Source organism: Ambystoma mexicanum, chromosome 11 (genome assembly GCF_040938575.1).
Source record: "Ambystoma mexicanum isolate Mex_15411 chromosome 11, UKY_AmexF1_1, whole genome shotgun sequence".
Classification (NCBI taxonomy): domain Eukaryota; kingdom Metazoa; phylum Chordata; class Amphibia; order Caudata; family Ambystomatidae; genus Ambystoma; species Ambystoma mexicanum.
Window position 1 is genome coordinate 706,953,166 of NC_090934.1, and position 17,284 is coordinate 706,970,449.

Consider the following 17,284-nt stretch of genomic DNA (forward strand, 5'->3'; position numbering starts at 1 on the left):
CTCAGCCCACTGTCGTCCGGGGGTCCTGCAGGCCTGTTGATCTTGGCACCTATTTGGTGTTAGCCAGCCACCGGGTTTCGGTGCTCTGCTCCGCTCTGCCTTTCACCCTCATGCGTGCTCTCGTTTCAGTAGCTCTCCTCAGCTGGTCTTGTGGCACGTGCCCCCCATTTTGAATTTGCGAGTAGAATCTTCACCCTGAAATTTCTACTTAAAAGTCCTCTCCGATTTTCCATGGCAGGTGTCCCAGATCCATAGATATTCCGACACTATCCCTGGTAGTGTTCTACCTCATATTTTGCTGTTTTTTTCGCAAATGTAAAGCATGATCTATTAAGAGCTCTCGAGTCGTGCTCCTCACTTCATGCCTTCCAAGCCACGCCCCCCCCACATGGGATACATTACTCACCGTAATCGTATTTCTGATGCTTGTATCTGCTTAGATTCACATGCTGTGCATAGGCCGACATCTAGTGGAAGCTGCGGAGTATTACAGTTTGTTTTTCGAAAGTCGAAGGGGTGAGAAAATGGGGCAAATTAGAATTAGTTTTAAGTGTAAATATGGCAAAGCCAGGGAACTCCGATGAAGTGCTTCCGACCAGAATGGCGGAAAAAAACAATCTGGGGATCCTAGACGCGTGAGGGATCATGGGTACAGTGGACGTCACACTAGGGATAGTATTACTGGCACGCCCTGTGTCGACGCCCTTTTTCGACTTTCGAAAAACAAACTGTAATACTCTGCAGCTTCCACTAGATGTCGGCCTATGCACAGCATGTGATCTAAGCAGAAAATAATCTACAAGCCAACCAGACTCCTCAGGTCAAGCAACGAAATCTGCCTGGAACTAAAACCATACATTAAGAAAAAACTCAGAGGCACCGCCTTCTACCACTTAGCCGCAAAAACCTGGAACAACATCCCAAAAGAAATTAGAAACACCAAAGATCACCTAAAATTCAGGAAATTACTAAAAACCAGGCTCTTCAATACCACAGACTAAAACTGAAAAACGAAACAAAGGAAAAAGAATGACTAAACCGGAAAGGACACTGACAAGCTCCCAGAACCGACTGAGAAGCACCAGGGCACCTGGACGGGTGACGCCGGGCAGAGTGGAACACAGGCGACACCCATGGTGACAGACTCAACAACCCCAGCCAATCCTAACCAACATCTTCAACCGCCCCTTAGCTGCTACTAGGTATCACTGGGTTGTGGAATTGTCGAGATACTACCTATCACCACACTGAGTTGTGGACACTGGCAGGTGCACTGGCCATATAAGTGGGAGGGAAGAACATGTGGGGTGGTTAGGGAGGCTGGTGGAGGTGGCAGCGAGATGTGAAAGGGGCCTCGAATGCAGGACAGGCCCAGAGCTAACCAGAGGCACAGGGTGCCCTGCACCCAATCTGCAGAGATTACGCAAGCCCAACTCTTCAATTCAGGATAGAGATGCCAACTAACCAATTCCACTAACAATTTCCTCCTCTGCATACACCTCTCAAACTCCAAACCAAACAACCACAAACCTACAGCACGACAAACCGCACAAACTTCACTACACTGCAACAACAAAACAAAAAACACACAGACTCGCACAACAGTACACAACGACTACCGGCCGCAAACACCATAGGCCCAGCCAACGGACCCACCAGGCTGAGGCCGCCAACAGCACATCACTTGTACTCTTGCACTTTTCCAGCCTCCTCCCACTAACTCACCCACCCTCCCTCCCTCCTTCCTTCTTTCAGAGCTGCCAGGGCACCACTCCGGTGGTGATAGTGTGCTGTACAAATGTCCTTTAACATTAATACGTTGCCTACACCAAGAGGTTTGGCTTCCCTTAGTTGTCAGGTGTGTTAGTTTCCCACTTAGGGCTAGTGGTTGTAACATCCTCAGAAGGTGGTACAAAAACTGCCTTACCACGAGACATTGAAGCTAACCACTTTCAGGCACTTTTCCAGCTGGGCAAATATTAACTTCTTAGAATTTAAATTTTTGAAAAGGGTGATGGCCATTTCGGAATCTTTGCATTTATGTGCTGCTGTGGTTACCTTGTGACATTTCTGTGAAATGAGGGAGAGCAGCTGGTATGGCATGTGAGTTTATAGGCTTTCGATTACTCTTTGCTTAACAAACGCATCATTTTGACCATGTTCTTAGCTGATCTCAGACCACATGACCGACATTATAGGCCACAGGTCATAAAGCAGCCCTTACAAGTAAAATAGTATTAAGCAAGGCGGCAAAGCGAAGTTTAACTAAAATATCATGTGAATAGGAAAATTCATTTAATGAATGCCGCCAATACACCTGTTTTGATATTGAAGCTTACATATGTAAGAATACAATCAACTGAGGATTCAAAACGTGAACATTCAATTGACTTTTTGGGGAATAAGACTTCAAGATCATAAAGGGTCCCTTACAAAAACGCCTCAAAAGTTTGGCACTATTTTTATTTGCATCCTATCCGAGATCCCCATTTTCTGATTAATTTGCGCTGTGGGTCCGCTTTCCCTCATTTCATATGTATCAGTTTTACATAAATGCCAAATGGTAACGACGCATTTAAAGCAGTGTCTAGTTGCTGGATGAGAAAAGCGTTCAAACATGACAGTTGTAAAGCAGCTGTTAAAGAAATAGAAACATCAATGAGTGGCAAAGTATTAGACTATTACTGGGAATGCACCTGAATATTGCTGCTGGGTCTTGTGATTTCTTATCCATTCACTGCTGTCACTTTTACTTTTCTTTCAAACTCAGCCAAAAAAATGCTTTTGACAAAGTTTTCTTCGTCCGTAAAATCACCCTTCTAAGAGCTAGAAGGGTTGTTAAAATGTTTAGTTGATTTTTTAAAAAGTGTAACAAATATATAATAGGTTATTTATAACGCGCTTAATACCCAGAGGTTTAGGTGTCATGTCAATTGAAAGAACAGCAAGTATCAGATACAATGAAAATCAATACGGTTCTGGATGCAAGACTAATTTACAAAAATACAATTGACACCACCGGATGTTTTCTCTTTATTAGGGCTGGTCATTCATTGTTAAGTAACTTGCCACAACAAAGATGCAGAAGCCCTTTTAATAAAGGACATTTATTCAACAACACAAAATTAAAAAATAAAATGTTCCACCAATTAAACATACAAATAACGAGGCATAAAATTTAAAGGCAAAAGCATTCATGTTTCGACACCGTTTCAAAATGATTATTGAAATCCCATAATTTGTATTTGTTTAAGAGGGACAAAACATTTTTTAAAACTCTGAACAAATCTGTTTCGCAAAGGAGACATTTTTATTAAGACTGTGCTATTTCAGTGTCAGATTTGTTGCCTTTTAAAAACATTTGAAGCTTGTGGCAGTTCTAACTTTTCTCGTTAACTTACTGGGTAATGTGGCAAAAACAAACCTGCTGTATATCAATAAAATTTAAAAGAAACAACCCATGGTGTTCTGGGGATTACATTTTATTTTGGGAATGTTTTGCATTTTGAAACTACAAAAACTGATTGCTTGCACATTTTGCCATAAATAAAAAAAAAACAAGGCAAAACTCTACACGAGCAAACCAATAACAATTGTTTTCCAGAAGAAGTGAATTAAAAAGGTTTCACCATTTGTCATCCAGATTTTAAAATAAAACTGTTCAAAACCGGCAAGACTTCACAAGTTGTATGCAACTAAACACTAAGAAACTAAAGGTTTGTCCAAACGCTGCGCACATCACTGTGTTGGTACTCATGAATTGTATGGTAATGGTGCGTCACAGTAACACAACCTTGTCTCCAAGATGCTCGTAAACTGTTGTCCTTAGAACGCATGATGGAAGAGGCAAAACACCCATTGTTATAAATGCCAAGTGTCCTTCACAGTAAGTGGTTTGTAAACGTGTTTCACCGGATCCTTTTTTGCTGGCGTGCTCTGTAGATGTCATGTACTGGGGGATTAACTGCTCCTTTTTCTTCGTCGTCATCTGAATCTTCGTTTGGTCTCTTTAAAGCCTTATTTTGTGCTGCATTATTTTCCACAGGTCCGTTTCCTTCAACGGCAGCAGCGATTTCCGACTGGCCTCCCGTAATCAGTCTTACAGCTTCATCGACAGCTTTGAAATGACAACAGAAAATTAGGATAGGCACTGTGCAATATACTTAATGTTTACAGTCCTATCAACACGTAGTCATTTTCTCTCAAGTATAGCATACTGAAAACATTGTTTAGTATTCGAATAATGACCAAATGGAATGCTGTTTTTATAGCAAGTGACTTAAACGCCAGATAACCGAGTATGGCCCAACCCATAAAACTCTAAAAGTCAGTCAGGTTTTCAGGAAATCTTCCATGAATAGGAGTGGAAAAAAAGTACATTTAATTAACTTTGGTTTATATTGTTAGCATGTTTCTGGACATCCTGAACCCCAACAGGAATGTAAACATTTGGCAGGTAGACAACATTTGGTCAGCAGAAGACTAGGTCTTCCCCCACATTCTCTAGGTTGATCACTCCATAAATGTACTCGTTGGCAAATATAGGGTCTTATTCCACCTTCCAATTTATGAGGCTTATACCTTCCATGAAGATCAAGCCACCATATTCGAAAATATGTCTTCGTCAACACTGAATTTGGAACCTGAAGCAGCTTGATTACGCGCACTGCATTTTAGAAGCTGTCATTTTCTTCTACGTTATGGGGTGGGGTAGGTGTGTCAGGGGTGTTCGGCCAACGATGTTGATTATTTGATTAATAATTATGAAAAAAGTCACAATACCAACTGCAACAATAGTTTTTCCATTTGGCACCAGTAATAGATTTGCATGCTGTGCATTTAATGCAGCCAGTCCATTATTGGGTTCAAAATGTGTTTTTTCCTAGCAAGTTTAAAATGTGTGCACCAATCAAGGCAGTGGCCCTCATTACGATACCGGCGCTAAACCATGGCGCTATTAGCACCATGGTTGGTGCATGTATCGTAACGTGTCCGCCATGGTGAAATGGGGAAATACCGCCCCATTCCAAGGTTGGCTGGGCGGTATTTCCCCATTCCCATTTTTGCCCCATAGGGCATAATGGGAATGGCGAAGGCACCAAGTACGGTACCGCAAATTGCGGTACCGTACTTACCGCGAAGGTCCCTTTGCGGGTCCCTACTTTAACGGCTGGTCCAGACCAGCCGTTCAGGTCGGGTCCCGCAAAGGGACCTTGTAGTAAGGCGCTAAGTGGTTAACGGCGCCGTTAACCACTTAGTGCCTGGGTCGTAATGAGGCCCAGTGTGTGAGATAAGGCTGCCCTACGAAAAAGTCGCCAATGTCCCACACAATGCCACAAACTATATTTTATGTTCAATCTTATACATTTTTACTTTTGTTTGTGTAATGAGTATATACAACAAAACCTAATTTACCTCAAGAGGACAGACATCCTATTGTTTGGAATTTTAGGGCCACTTTCTAAGATCCCTCAATGTTTTGTCTACGCACCCCTACTTTTTTACATCACCAACTTATTTTTGGTAGCCAGACGGCCTTCGTTAGTACCCCCCTGCCATTGCCAGTGTTTTCGTCTTACGTACGGCATATAGGCTAAGGTCTCCCCTAAGGCACCCAGTGCCAGCACCCGATTTGTGTCCTGGGGTGATTATTGTGTCCTACATTGGTTTTAGGGAATATGTTGGTGGGTAGCTCTGCTTTAGTTTTGGATTCACCTTTGGTGAAAGTCTATTGTCCAGATGTGTAGGCCAAAGTATCTTTTTGGTCGCCATTGGTTTATTGGTTTGGCATTATTTAAAAAAAGCCTACGTACTGCCATTTTAAATTTTTGTATAAGCCGAAACAAACGCATTAGATTACAGATGAGGAGAAAGTACCTATGAGGAGTGTCACACACAGCTTGTGGACGTTTGGTTATTTGATTGCCCATGGCCATGCTTTGGCCCTTCCCACCCAGACCCTGCCCCTTCTGCCCAAAACACCACCTCATGGGAACTCAGAGCTCGCTTTAATGAAGCCTTACAATCGAACTTTGCACTGAAGTGCCTGCCAGAGTTTTTTGAAAGCAGTCTTCTGGGAGTTAATGACTTGGAGTTGTAAAGCTGCTACTGGTGTAGTAGGCCACTATTTAGAAGGAACTAGGCGTGTCCTTCACTGAGGTCCTGTTAAAAACAATTGTCAAAGCCAACAGTTTTGGCTTATGTACAAGTATTAGGCATTTGCCAGGCACTACTATTAGATGTGCAGGCAGTCGCACCATTTTGCACCTGCTACCATCAATGGGCAGTTAATTCTTCTACGGCTGTGCTTGGCAAGTGCCTTTGCCATGCCAACACAAAATCCCAAACTGTTGGCATCGTCAATGCTGGTTTATTTTAGGGCTTACTTTGTTCAGGTCAACCGCAAGGTCGGATCAAAATGACTGTTTTGTCCGCATGGGCTCTTTGTGACCTCACATGGCAGCCTGCATATTGGTTCTGTGAGAAACCTGAAGCTGTCTCCCTAGCTAGTCCCTGTTGATCTGTCATCCAGGTGGCCAGGACACGGCATCGTGATTGGATCCAGTTCCTGTGGGCGGACCAGTGAGGGAGGATCACCTGGATGGGGGGTCCTTGGGGAGTGGGACACCGACAGTTGAGACGCGGTATCCACCTTCTGTCAACACCTTTTCCCCCCATCCTACTACATAGGATATTCCAAAACACTGCCCCGCCCCCTTGCCGACACGAACACTTTCACACAACACGAAAGACAACAGACTAACATCAGAGCCGTTTACCTGTCATAGCCCAATACAAGGGTCATGCAAAGTCAGGCAATTGACCAGAATCACTCACACCCGACGGCCCTTTCCCTTCCCCACAGGGATAAAAGGTGGAGCACAAGAGCACAGGACGAGCAAGGCAGACCGCACAACGTGAGAGCTAACTCAGAACGGCAGTTCAAGAGGAGGCGAAAGTCAGTGAATACTGAGAGGGTGACCAGGAGAGAAGTGACCTTACCCTTTCCTATCAAGGCCTGTGAAACCTCTGTAGACGGAAACATAAAACCGTGAACAAAGGCCAGCGTGTGTTGCAGCAGATGTTGATGGTACACAAGACCCTCCTCCACTGATAACCAAGGGAAGAGGCGAAGAGAGGTAAAGTGGTCATACAGGGGTCTTGTAAAATCCTCTGTACCGTCGAAAGTCTTTGACCGGCAGACGATTGTGAAGAAGAGAAATGAATCCTGCATGGTTAAATCGGTAATGAACTGTGCTTTGTAAAGTTGGCAAGAGTGAACCCGGCAGAGGGACGCATACAACCAAGGGCAAAGCCTGATGAACTGTTTCAAAAGACATTGAAGATTTGCGAAATGCCAGACCAGCGGAAGTGAATTGTCCCCCTTGTCAGTTGGGTCCGAGCCAGGCCGAGGGAGATCCAGGGGGTGAAAAGTCATCACCCAAAATTCATTGAGCAAAGGAACCATTTCGTTGTTTTGTGGAATATGACTGGTGAGGGGAGAGCGATGTAACCATCGAAGAACCCGATAGCTGGTGCGGAACTGTCAGCTCATGCTGGGAAAGCTCGAGCATGTGCTGTGCTGACAAGATTCACTTTGTCCCGTGCTCAAAACATGGGGAAGGGAGACCCCTGGCAATCGCATGCATATTTATTATTTTAGAACACTTTTTTCTTTATTGAAATCCTATCCCACACACTTTTTGTAATTAGTTGTAAGGGATTAGCAATATGTTTTTTTCTTATTATAGGCGCTTTTATTTTGACAACGCCACAAGGACTGCCTTATTTTTCATTTGATGGTCGACGCTTGCTCCCATCTTAGATTTAGGTTTAAAGCAGGCGTTTTTCCACCCTGCATTTATAGTTTAATAAACACCCTTAAACTGTGATCACTTGTGTCGGTCTTTACTGTTGCCATCATGAGTTCCTTACAGTTCTATTTCGCTCAGACCAGTGTAGGTTCCTGAACTCTCACTTCCAGTGAGGGGTGGTCTAGGCTGACTAGCAGTTGTGACGAATCGAGAGTATCCCCTCCTCTCCCTGTTAAGGAGAATTATTATGCTGCTTCATCCCCTCTCCTAGTGAGATCCCCAGCACGTTTTTGCTTGCCCTTTTTCTTTAATCCTGAATGAGTGGAGCCTTTTTCCACTTAATCATTCTTATGGGTGCTGTTTTTTGGAACTCTGTTCTCTGTGTGTTACCTATCCAATGGAGTCTTTCCTCCATATCTCTTAAGGCATCTGTATTTTACTATTGCAGCACAGAGTTCCTTATGGGCAGTGTTGATGGAAACCCTTTGGGTTTTCCTTTGAGATTATTTTCTTTAATCTAGAGTAACTACAATTCTTAAGACTAGAGAGATGCGTTGTATCTCGCGTAAAACTTTATATTCTGAGAGATTGGCACAAATCAGCTTATGTGGAGTGCCAAGGGGATACTCACTATTCCCCGTTCTCTCTGCTTCTGTGACTTGTTTTTACATAGACAACCTTCTAGTTCTGGCTGGTGGCAGTGGACGTGTTCTACTGACTATTGTGCCATTTTGTACCGCAGGCTATATAGTCCTGGTTGTGCACAATAGAGGCACCTAAGTACTAACTTGGGGGCTTCTTTCTTTTTTCTGCATTTTTAGCGTGGTTGTTCGTTGTTAGCCCTTACTCTACCATCCTGTGAGGGGGAGGTCTGTGTGCGTTTTACCTTTGGCGGGAACAGTTGGGTGGCTCCACCCAGGCTCCAATGTGTCTGGGCAGGCAGGAAGTGGGGCCAGAATTTTTCTGAATGGAACCAGATGCCAATGGGGGTCTGGCAGTCCTGATCTGTAAACCACCAGCCCCTATCTGTAAACTGCTGAGCGAGACTGCAGAGAAGTGTGTGCTGAAAAGGAATAAAAGGTGAGGTTCCTGAGGTGAAAGCCAAGTCGACCCCTGGAAACTGAAGTAACCGAAGAAGACAACCAGAGACCCCTGTAGACCTTTTGTAACACCGTGAAGCAACCACTGCTGTCCTGACCCGGTTTTCTGTGCGACAGGAACTCCGAAGAAGGAGACTCCTTTCCTTTGACTGGTGGGACCAACCAGTCCCAAGACGAACTTTAAATTATAGCAATCTCCTGAGGTCCTGTGACTTTCTAGAGCAGGGGAGCCCCAATACCAGGAGACCTCTGAGCCAATTGAAGTGCATCATCATGGAAAGGCCAAATCCGTCCAGGTGGACCTCTAGAGACTCAATCCGACTCATCCAAGTCCCCTCAGCAGAGTGTTGGACTCTAGGAATCAAAGAAAAGTGACCAGGCAAATCGTGTTTTTTGTTGGTGCTGCAGAAAAGACGCCAAAACCGCACGGACTAGAAAAGTTGCTGAAATCCATGCTCGAGGTCTTCCCTCGAGACTGCTGCTGAGAGATCCTGTCCATTGTCCTGCCTTTCGTCATCGGCCCAAGGAATTTGGAGGTCGGGTCCGTGCTGCTACATCGAGGAGAATCCAGTCATGAACATTTCTTCAAACCAAGGGTACTGTGGGGAAAATAATATTGCTTACCTTAATCAGAAAAGTCGATCCAGGGGGTTAGAGTGTGTGCATAGGTGTCCAGGGCAACACCCTCTGAGCCCAAGCTGCTGCTGGTGTCCCTTTAGCAAGTCCTTTAACAGGGTCTCCAACATTGGTTGCATGTTCTTCCATTTTAGAGACTAGAAAATATCCATAGGAATTTGTCCTGCTGCTTGTCAAGACTGAGACCTCGCTGAAGTGCCTCTATCTAGAGTTGCGTTTTTGACTTTAAAAGCCTTGTTGTGCAAATAAACTGCCTCTATAACCTTAAGCCCTGCTAGTGTTACACTAACCAACTGTGTTCCTTCCTAAAAATAATTACCTTATGTGGTTTTGCTAAATGTCTGTGCGCGAGTGTTCGCGTTTTTACTGATAAGGTAGAACTGTGATTAGTGTGAAATGCTGTAAAAATTGTAACCGCAAGTAAGGAACAAGTTACTTACCTGTAACTACTGTTCTCCAGCATGGGTCTGGCATGGATTGACATGCTCATGAATATTCCCTGTCAGGCCGGGAATCGTCTGGAAAAGAAAAAAACAGTTTAACTTTCAAACTGTATTTCTCTTCTAAACCAATCACTGTACTCTGGGTCATATTGCCCCCAGCCAATGACTGCCCTCTCCATAAACTCCTACACTGGCAGCCATATTCAGATTTGGTAAGCACGGAAAGTGGCAGTATGAAAAAGAAGAGCCCCAGAGGGGTAGGCGTGAGGGTTTGCATGTGAATCCATGCCAGATTCATGCTGTAGAACAATAGTTAGAGGTAAGTAACTTGTTCCCTCTCCGGCAAGGGGTCTGGCATGGATTCACATGCTCATGAATAAATACATAGCAGTACAACATAACACAACCAGGGGAGGTGGCAAGGCTCAACATAAGCCATCACCCTTACCGCTGGAACAGGTTCACATCAAGTGAACCGGTTGCCTGGCACTGCTTGGCCGACTCTGGACTCCTCTCTGGAATCCCTGTCGACCCAGTAGAATCTTGTGAAGGTGTACATGGTCATCCACATAGCAGCCCTGCAGATGTCCAGCAGGGGCCCACCAGACAGGAACGCATTAATTGCAGCAATCACTCTAGTGGAATGGGCTCTCTGACAGCCAGGCAGAGGTCGGTTCGCCAACCAATGACAGTGCGTGATGCAGCCAGAGTGCCACCTTGAGATGGAAGCGTTGGACAAGGCCTTCCCATGGTTAACAGGACCAAAGGCCACAAACAGTTGAGACGTATTCCGAAAACCCTTCGTGCGTGCCACGTAGAACTTCAGGGCACAAGCAACAAGTGCAAGGTCATGTCAGCTGGCGACAAAGGTTTTGGAAAGAACACAGCTATCACCAAAGGCTCTATGAGGTGGAATTCAGACTGAACCTTTGGCATGAAAGAGGGATGTGTCCGCAGCACCACCCTTGTGTCGTGAAAAGTCAGATAAAGCTGTTTGCATGATAGGGCCTGGATCTTACCTACCCTCCTGGCAGAGGTGATGTCCATGAGGAAAGCCATCTTCCGTGAGAGGAACCTTAGAGGTGCCTGATGCATAGGCTCAAAGGGGGCCTCCCCATTAGCCTTGTCAGTACCACATCAAGTTTGCACGTCGGGGCAGGCGCCTTCACCGGCGGGAACTATCGAAACGGTCCTTTGAGGAATTCCTTGATGAGACAGTGGGACCAAAGAGAAGACCGTCCTGGAGACCTGGTATAGCATGAGATATCCGCCAGAGGCACCTTGACAGAGGTATGCGCCAGTCCCGCCTTGGCCAAGGACATCAAGTACGTAAGAAGCTGCAGAGCCATGATCCTCAGAGGACTGATCATCACGTGGCGAAACGCTTCCACTTGTGCCCGTAGCACTTAAGAGTCGACGATGCTCTTGCCCTGGCAAGGACCTCCCTGCAGTCTGCCAGCAACTCGTACCCCCCGAACTCCAAGGCTGCAGGAGCCAAGCCTTCAGGTTGAGCGACCCTGGGTCGTGATGCAGGATTGCACTTCCTTTTCTAGCAAGCAGATCCGCGACTACTGGCAGCTTGACTGGAGGTGACATTGACAGGTTGAGAAGATCCCGGTACCAAATCTGCCTCGGCCACGCCAGGACGTCGAGGATCATCCTGCATCAGCACCTTTTGAGTTAATTGATAACTCGCAGCAGGAGAGACAACGGAGGGAATGTGCACAGGAACAGGCCGTCCCACGAGAAGAACGCATCCCCCATGCTCCTCGCTCAGCTGGTAAAACCTGCTGGCGAGGTTTTGGCATTTGGAATTTGTTGCAAAAAGATCGATCTGGGGCCTGCCCTACTGGAGGAAGAGTTGGTCCACCTGATCTTGTGGAAGTTCCCACTCATGGCAGGAGTGCAGCTCCCTGCTGAGGGAGTCGGCGATGGTGTTCTTGACTCCCGCTAGGTGAAAAGGGATGAGGAACATCTCTTGGGAGCGACGGCCCAGTGACAAGACCTGTGCCTCTCTGGAGAGCGCTGGGGATCTGCTGCCCCCTGCTTCCTGGCAAAGAACATTCTTGTGGTATTGTCCATGAAAACCATCACCACCTTGCCCTTGAGGGACAGAAGGAACGACTTGAGGGCCCAGAAAGCTGCCCGCAGCTCCAGCACATTGATGTGGAGATCCCGCCCCTCCGACAGCCACAGGCCTCTGGCATGGAGATGTCTGGAGTGGGCTCTCCAGCCCTCCTGGGAAGCATCTGTGGTTAGGGGACTCTGGAAACCTGTATCCCAGGCGATGTTGGAGAGCACGCCCCACCATCTTATCGCTCGACGGAACTCCTCCTCGAGGGCAATCTTGTCGATGAAGCTTCCGGACACCTGGATCCACATGAGTGTCCAGGAATTCCTGAAGGGGTCGCATCCGCAACCTGCAGAGCCAGATTAGGTAGATGCACAATGACATCATGCCGAGCAGCGACTTGATGGTCCGCACTGTGGCAGTCTTCAGCGCCAACAGCAGTTGCACCTTGCCCAGCAAGGCCGTTATTTTGTCCTCCGAGGGGGCTGCCAGGCGGGAGACTGTTGTGCCTGGCCCTCAGGAACAGCGCATTCTGCAATGGTATCAAGCAGGACTTTGGATAGTTGACAGAGAACCCTAGACGTGTCACCCGCCGGACGGTCCTGTGTTCAACATCTACTTCCCTTGAATTGGCCCGGATGAGCCAGTCGTCGAGGTACGGGTACACGTGAATCCCCTGTAGATTCAGATGGGCCGCCACTGGTGCCAGGCACTTCGTAAACACTCTGGGTGCTGACTTCAGTTTGAAGGGGAAGAGCCTTGAATTGGTAGTGCCTTCCTTGCACTACAAAGCACAGGAACTTCCGATGCTTTCGTGAAGGGGGATGTGGAAGTACACGTCCTCCAGATGCAGTGACGTCAAGTCTCCCTCCTCCAGCTGGCCAAGCACATGCTGCAACGTGACCATCCTGAATGTTTGGGACTTGAGGCACTTGTTGAGGCACTGCAGGTCTAGGATGGGCCTTCAGTCCCCGTCTTCTTCTTTACCAAGAGGTATCTGGATTAGACTCTGGAGCCCCGAAGTTGCCTGAATCCGAAGAAGAACCTGGAAGTGACGCCTGCTGCAACTCCTGGATTGATGGTTTGCCCGGAGAAGCCCTGCTGCTGTGCTGAAGCTCTGAATTCGCCTCGACTAGAGAAGCCCTGTAAGGACGACTTCTCTTGAGTTGGTGGGACCAGTCAACTCCAAAGTGAACTCGTTTTGACATCGTCTCGGAGCTGGCTGTACTTCCACTGCTTCTGGAACCGAAGTGCCAGGGAGAGGAACACCAAATGGAGTGCATCACTTAAGTCAGACCGAGCGTGTGGAAGATCCTCCGGACTCCCAGTAAGCAGGACTGACCAAGCCTGAGCCACAACAGAGTGATGGAACCCAAATGCGAGGAAAGTCCAGAGTGGTATTCTTGAGTCAGCGGTGGTGCTATTTGCTGAGACGCGAGGAGCTGAAACCGCGAAGTGCTGCTGAATAGAAGTTTCTCTTTTCTGCCGCTGACCGTCCCATTGCAATGTAGGAGTCCCCAGATGTCCTCCCTCTTGTCCCCATGACTGAGGCCCAGGAACAACAGGATTTACAGAGTCGCACAGGAACAGAAGCAAGCTGGAACCATTTCTTCTAACCAAAGGTACTGTAATGTTTGAGAGGACTTAACCTTTGTTGTTGTAGCCTTACTTGATCTCAGTAGACTCATATTGGTTGCTTCTGTAGAGTTGCTTGCATCTTCTACCTCTCACAGGCCTCCCAGCTTGTGATCCTACATGGATTCTACTTTTTCTAAAAAGACTTCCAAAACATTGTGCAAGACTTTTACTTACCTGCAAGAAGTGCTTCAGCTCACCTAGACTTTTGTCCAATTGACATTTGGCTGGCCTGGCTCCCTGGATGACACTTCTCTACTCTGCTTGTGTCTTACCTTCCCTCCAGGAAAGGATTAATTTACTTTGCAATGGGGGGGGGGGTTAAAAAGTACTTACCCGCTTCAGAATATTTGAGCGCTCTCCAGTTTTATTCTGAAATCTCTTTACTCATCTCAGTATTGCTCTAAATGTACCAGTCATACATTAACGTCCACAGTGTCGCAGCTATTTAAGTCACCCGAGGGTGTAGGAAGTGTGTGTGCCATCCCAAATGGGCATTTACTGATTTAGAGAAACTAAGAGTGTGTACTTTGGCGTGTATTTGAGTTACTATTATATTGCCCCTTCTGAAGAAGGCTTATTCAAACAGACTTAAATAAATGCATAATTGTTTAATCAAGAAACCTTGAATGTAAGTGTTTATTTGGATACTTGTCACTGTGAATCTCTAACTCCCCTACTGCTCACATTGACCCCAATTGAGATAGTCCTGGCTGCTCAGACACACTACCAACCTGTGTAGTACAGACTTATACCAAAGGTTGGGTTCCTATTGCCAGGAGGTCAAGGTTGTTGTAGTGCACCCCAAGGGTTCTGCTCCAAATCTTGCCTAACACTATCTAAGAAGTGCCTCAGCTCCATAGACTTTCGTCATTTTTTATGTTACCCTCACTACTTGAAATGGCTGGTGGCAGTGGTTTAATTTTCCTACCATTGTGCTTTTCTACCGCAGGCTGAACCCTCAGCTGCAGTATAGCACCCATGGGTGACCGTTTTGTCAAAATGGCCCCAGTCTCCTTTTTTAACCATTTTCTTTTTGTGAGGTCTGAGTTTTAATCAAAGTGCAAGCTAGGTTTGAGCCTTTTGTTCATTTTGCCTTTGGCGGGCTTCAATCCTGAAACCCGCCTCTGGCTCAAGTGTCTCTGGAAGGGCAGGAAGTGAAGGAGGTTTACCGAAAATGCCTTGTCCTTTGTCTCTAGGAGTGCCGGAATGCAACCAGTCCTGATTGGCTGGCTGGCTGTCCTTTCAGCAACCCATCATAACAGCACTCAATTAACTCTTGATAAGAATTCCACCAGGGGGGGGAAAAAACGGAAAGAAATTCTCGATAGTTGACAAAAGTGTGCAAATCTAAGAACACATTTTCGCAGTCCCCCATAAGACCCACTTAGAGTTAAAACATTCTGCAGCAAATATGGGCTTCCACACCAGCCTTTGATTCTGGTCTACGACTCCAGACTGAACTCAATGGCCGAAAAAGCAACCTGAAGATAATGATGCATAGAACATTCTGTACTTGCAGTCATCATAGGGGAGACAAATTCCAGACTTGGTAATGGCCAACATCCCATAATTAAAGCATTAAGGAGAAACAAGTCATAATTCCAGACCCAACAGCTAGATGTCTAACAGATTCATGCTACAACGTATATTTGTATAAAAAAAATTCCACTCAAATCGTCCAACAGATCTCATCTAGTTTATATAATTCTGATTTGCATGGTCTTTCTTTATGACTGCAAGAAGTGGAGTCACTATTTTCGTTTGAAGATTTCACATTTGTATGTAGAAGATAATATCAGAAAATAAATTAGCATACTTACAATCTGGCATTTTACATCTCCGCAAGATCGCCATTAGTTCATCCACTTGCACAAAAGGGCCCTGTCAAAGAAGACATTTGTATTAGAAATAGAAAGCAATTTTCATATTCTTCAATGAGGATGAATTACACTAGTATTACGTGTGTTACACTTGCCCCCAGGAGTTCTGCTGAACACGTGAAATATGGGGCTACATTGGATGCTGAGGCACCACAACGCTCTATGAACCCATCTAAAAGTTAGATTTAAACAAATGCTCATTGCTTGTTACTAGTTGATGAATCAAAACACTATTGTCACTAAAGATGTTTTTTCTTATGGGACAATGTGACAGTACAATTTCGAGCAATGCTGAGTCTTACATACCTAACAAATGGTTATAGTGCATTAGGATGCACAGGGTAGCATCCAGGATTGCATTATGCCCCATGGCAATGTAGTGGACTGTTGGGGAGAATTTTCACTTTAGTGCTCGTTAGGCAAAGTTTGAATGCAGTACCCTCTGGGAACACTACAAACAACTATGACTACAGGTATAGGCAACCCAACCTTTGGTATAAGCTTGTACTAAACAGTTTTGGTAGCGTGTTGAGCAGCCAGGCTTATTTTAAGAGGGGAAATGTGAGCTCTAGTGGAGTTATACAAAGATTCACAGTTACAGGTATTCAAATTAACTCTTACACTCTAGGTTTCTTGCATAAACAATCATTTATTTATCAGTCAGTTATAAAGCCTTCTTCAGAAGGGAGCAATAGAATAGTAACACAAAAATATACTTAAATACTGTACACTCTGAGTTTCTGGATCAGACAAGGCCTTTTTGGGATGGCCCACAGACACAACCTACACCCACAGGTGAATTACAGTAACAGGGGTGCTGGGGACATTAATACCTTATTGTTGGCATACAGAATACTCTTTGAAAAGTAAGTAAAAGGCTAAAGTTATTAGAACACAAGAAATACAAATACTTTCAGATAGCTCTTAGAAGAGTCATTCAATTCAATAGGCTAAGCCAAAGTCAATAGGCCAAAGTCTTTGTATAGGATGCAGCACTTCAGGTAAGTAAATGAAAAAGTCTTTGCACAAGTTCTTAGGAGTCTTTGAGAACAAGAAGAATCAAAAGTAGGGCCACGAGATGATTAGACTTGTGAGTTGCAGAAGTTACAAGCACTTCCACAGTAAGATGCAAGTTCTTAGGCTAGTTTTACAGTACCTTAGTAAAGAAGAAAAAGATGCAGCTGAAGACTTCTGTTCCTGTACAGCTCTGCAGATCTCGCTGTTCCTGGGCCTCAGTCGTGGGGACAAGAGGGAGGACGTCAGGGGAGTCCTGCACTGTACTGGCACCGTCAAAGCTGGCAACCGGCAAACTTTACTTTCAGTGGCTGTTTCACGTTTCAGCCCCTTGCGGTAAAGCAAATAGCAATAAGCACGGTTCCTGGCTGTCAAAGTGGACTTTCCTCACATCTGCGGTCCCGCACGCAACAAATTTGGGGGGGGGGGGCGGGGGTCAGGCTTGGTCAGTCCTGCTTCGTGGGAGTCCGGAGGATCTTCCAAAAGCTTTCGGCCAGTTTACAAGCAACGCACACAATCTGGTGTCCCTCTCCCTGGCTCTACGGTGTCCCGCAGCACTCTGAGGAAATGCAACCAGCTCCGTGATGGGTGTCCAGGTGGCTTACTTGGGAGTTGATTGGTCCCACCAACTCAAAGGGAGAAGTCGTCCTTGCAGGGCTTCTCTGTCGATGCAAACTTGGCGATTCGG

General features: G+C 45.9%; 1 protein-coding gene across 1 annotated transcript in view; it reads right to left on the bottom strand.

Annotated features, from left to right (window-relative positions):
• Positions 1-3,020: 3,020 nt before the first annotated feature.
• The window catches only part of CSTF3 (cleavage stimulation factor subunit 3), a 731,385-nt gene continuing 717,121 nt past the window's right edge, over positions 3,021-17,284 (bottom strand). The window contains exons 20-21 of the mRNA XM_069623577.1: positions 15,523-15,583; positions 3,021-4,117 (exon numbers count right to left, since the gene is read on the bottom strand). Coding sequence (XP_069479678.1) covers positions 3,909-4,117; positions 15,523-15,583 — 270 coding nt within the window. The 3' untranslated portion in view covers positions 3,021-3,908. The remainder of the gene's footprint in view (positions 4,118-15,522; positions 15,584-17,284) is intronic.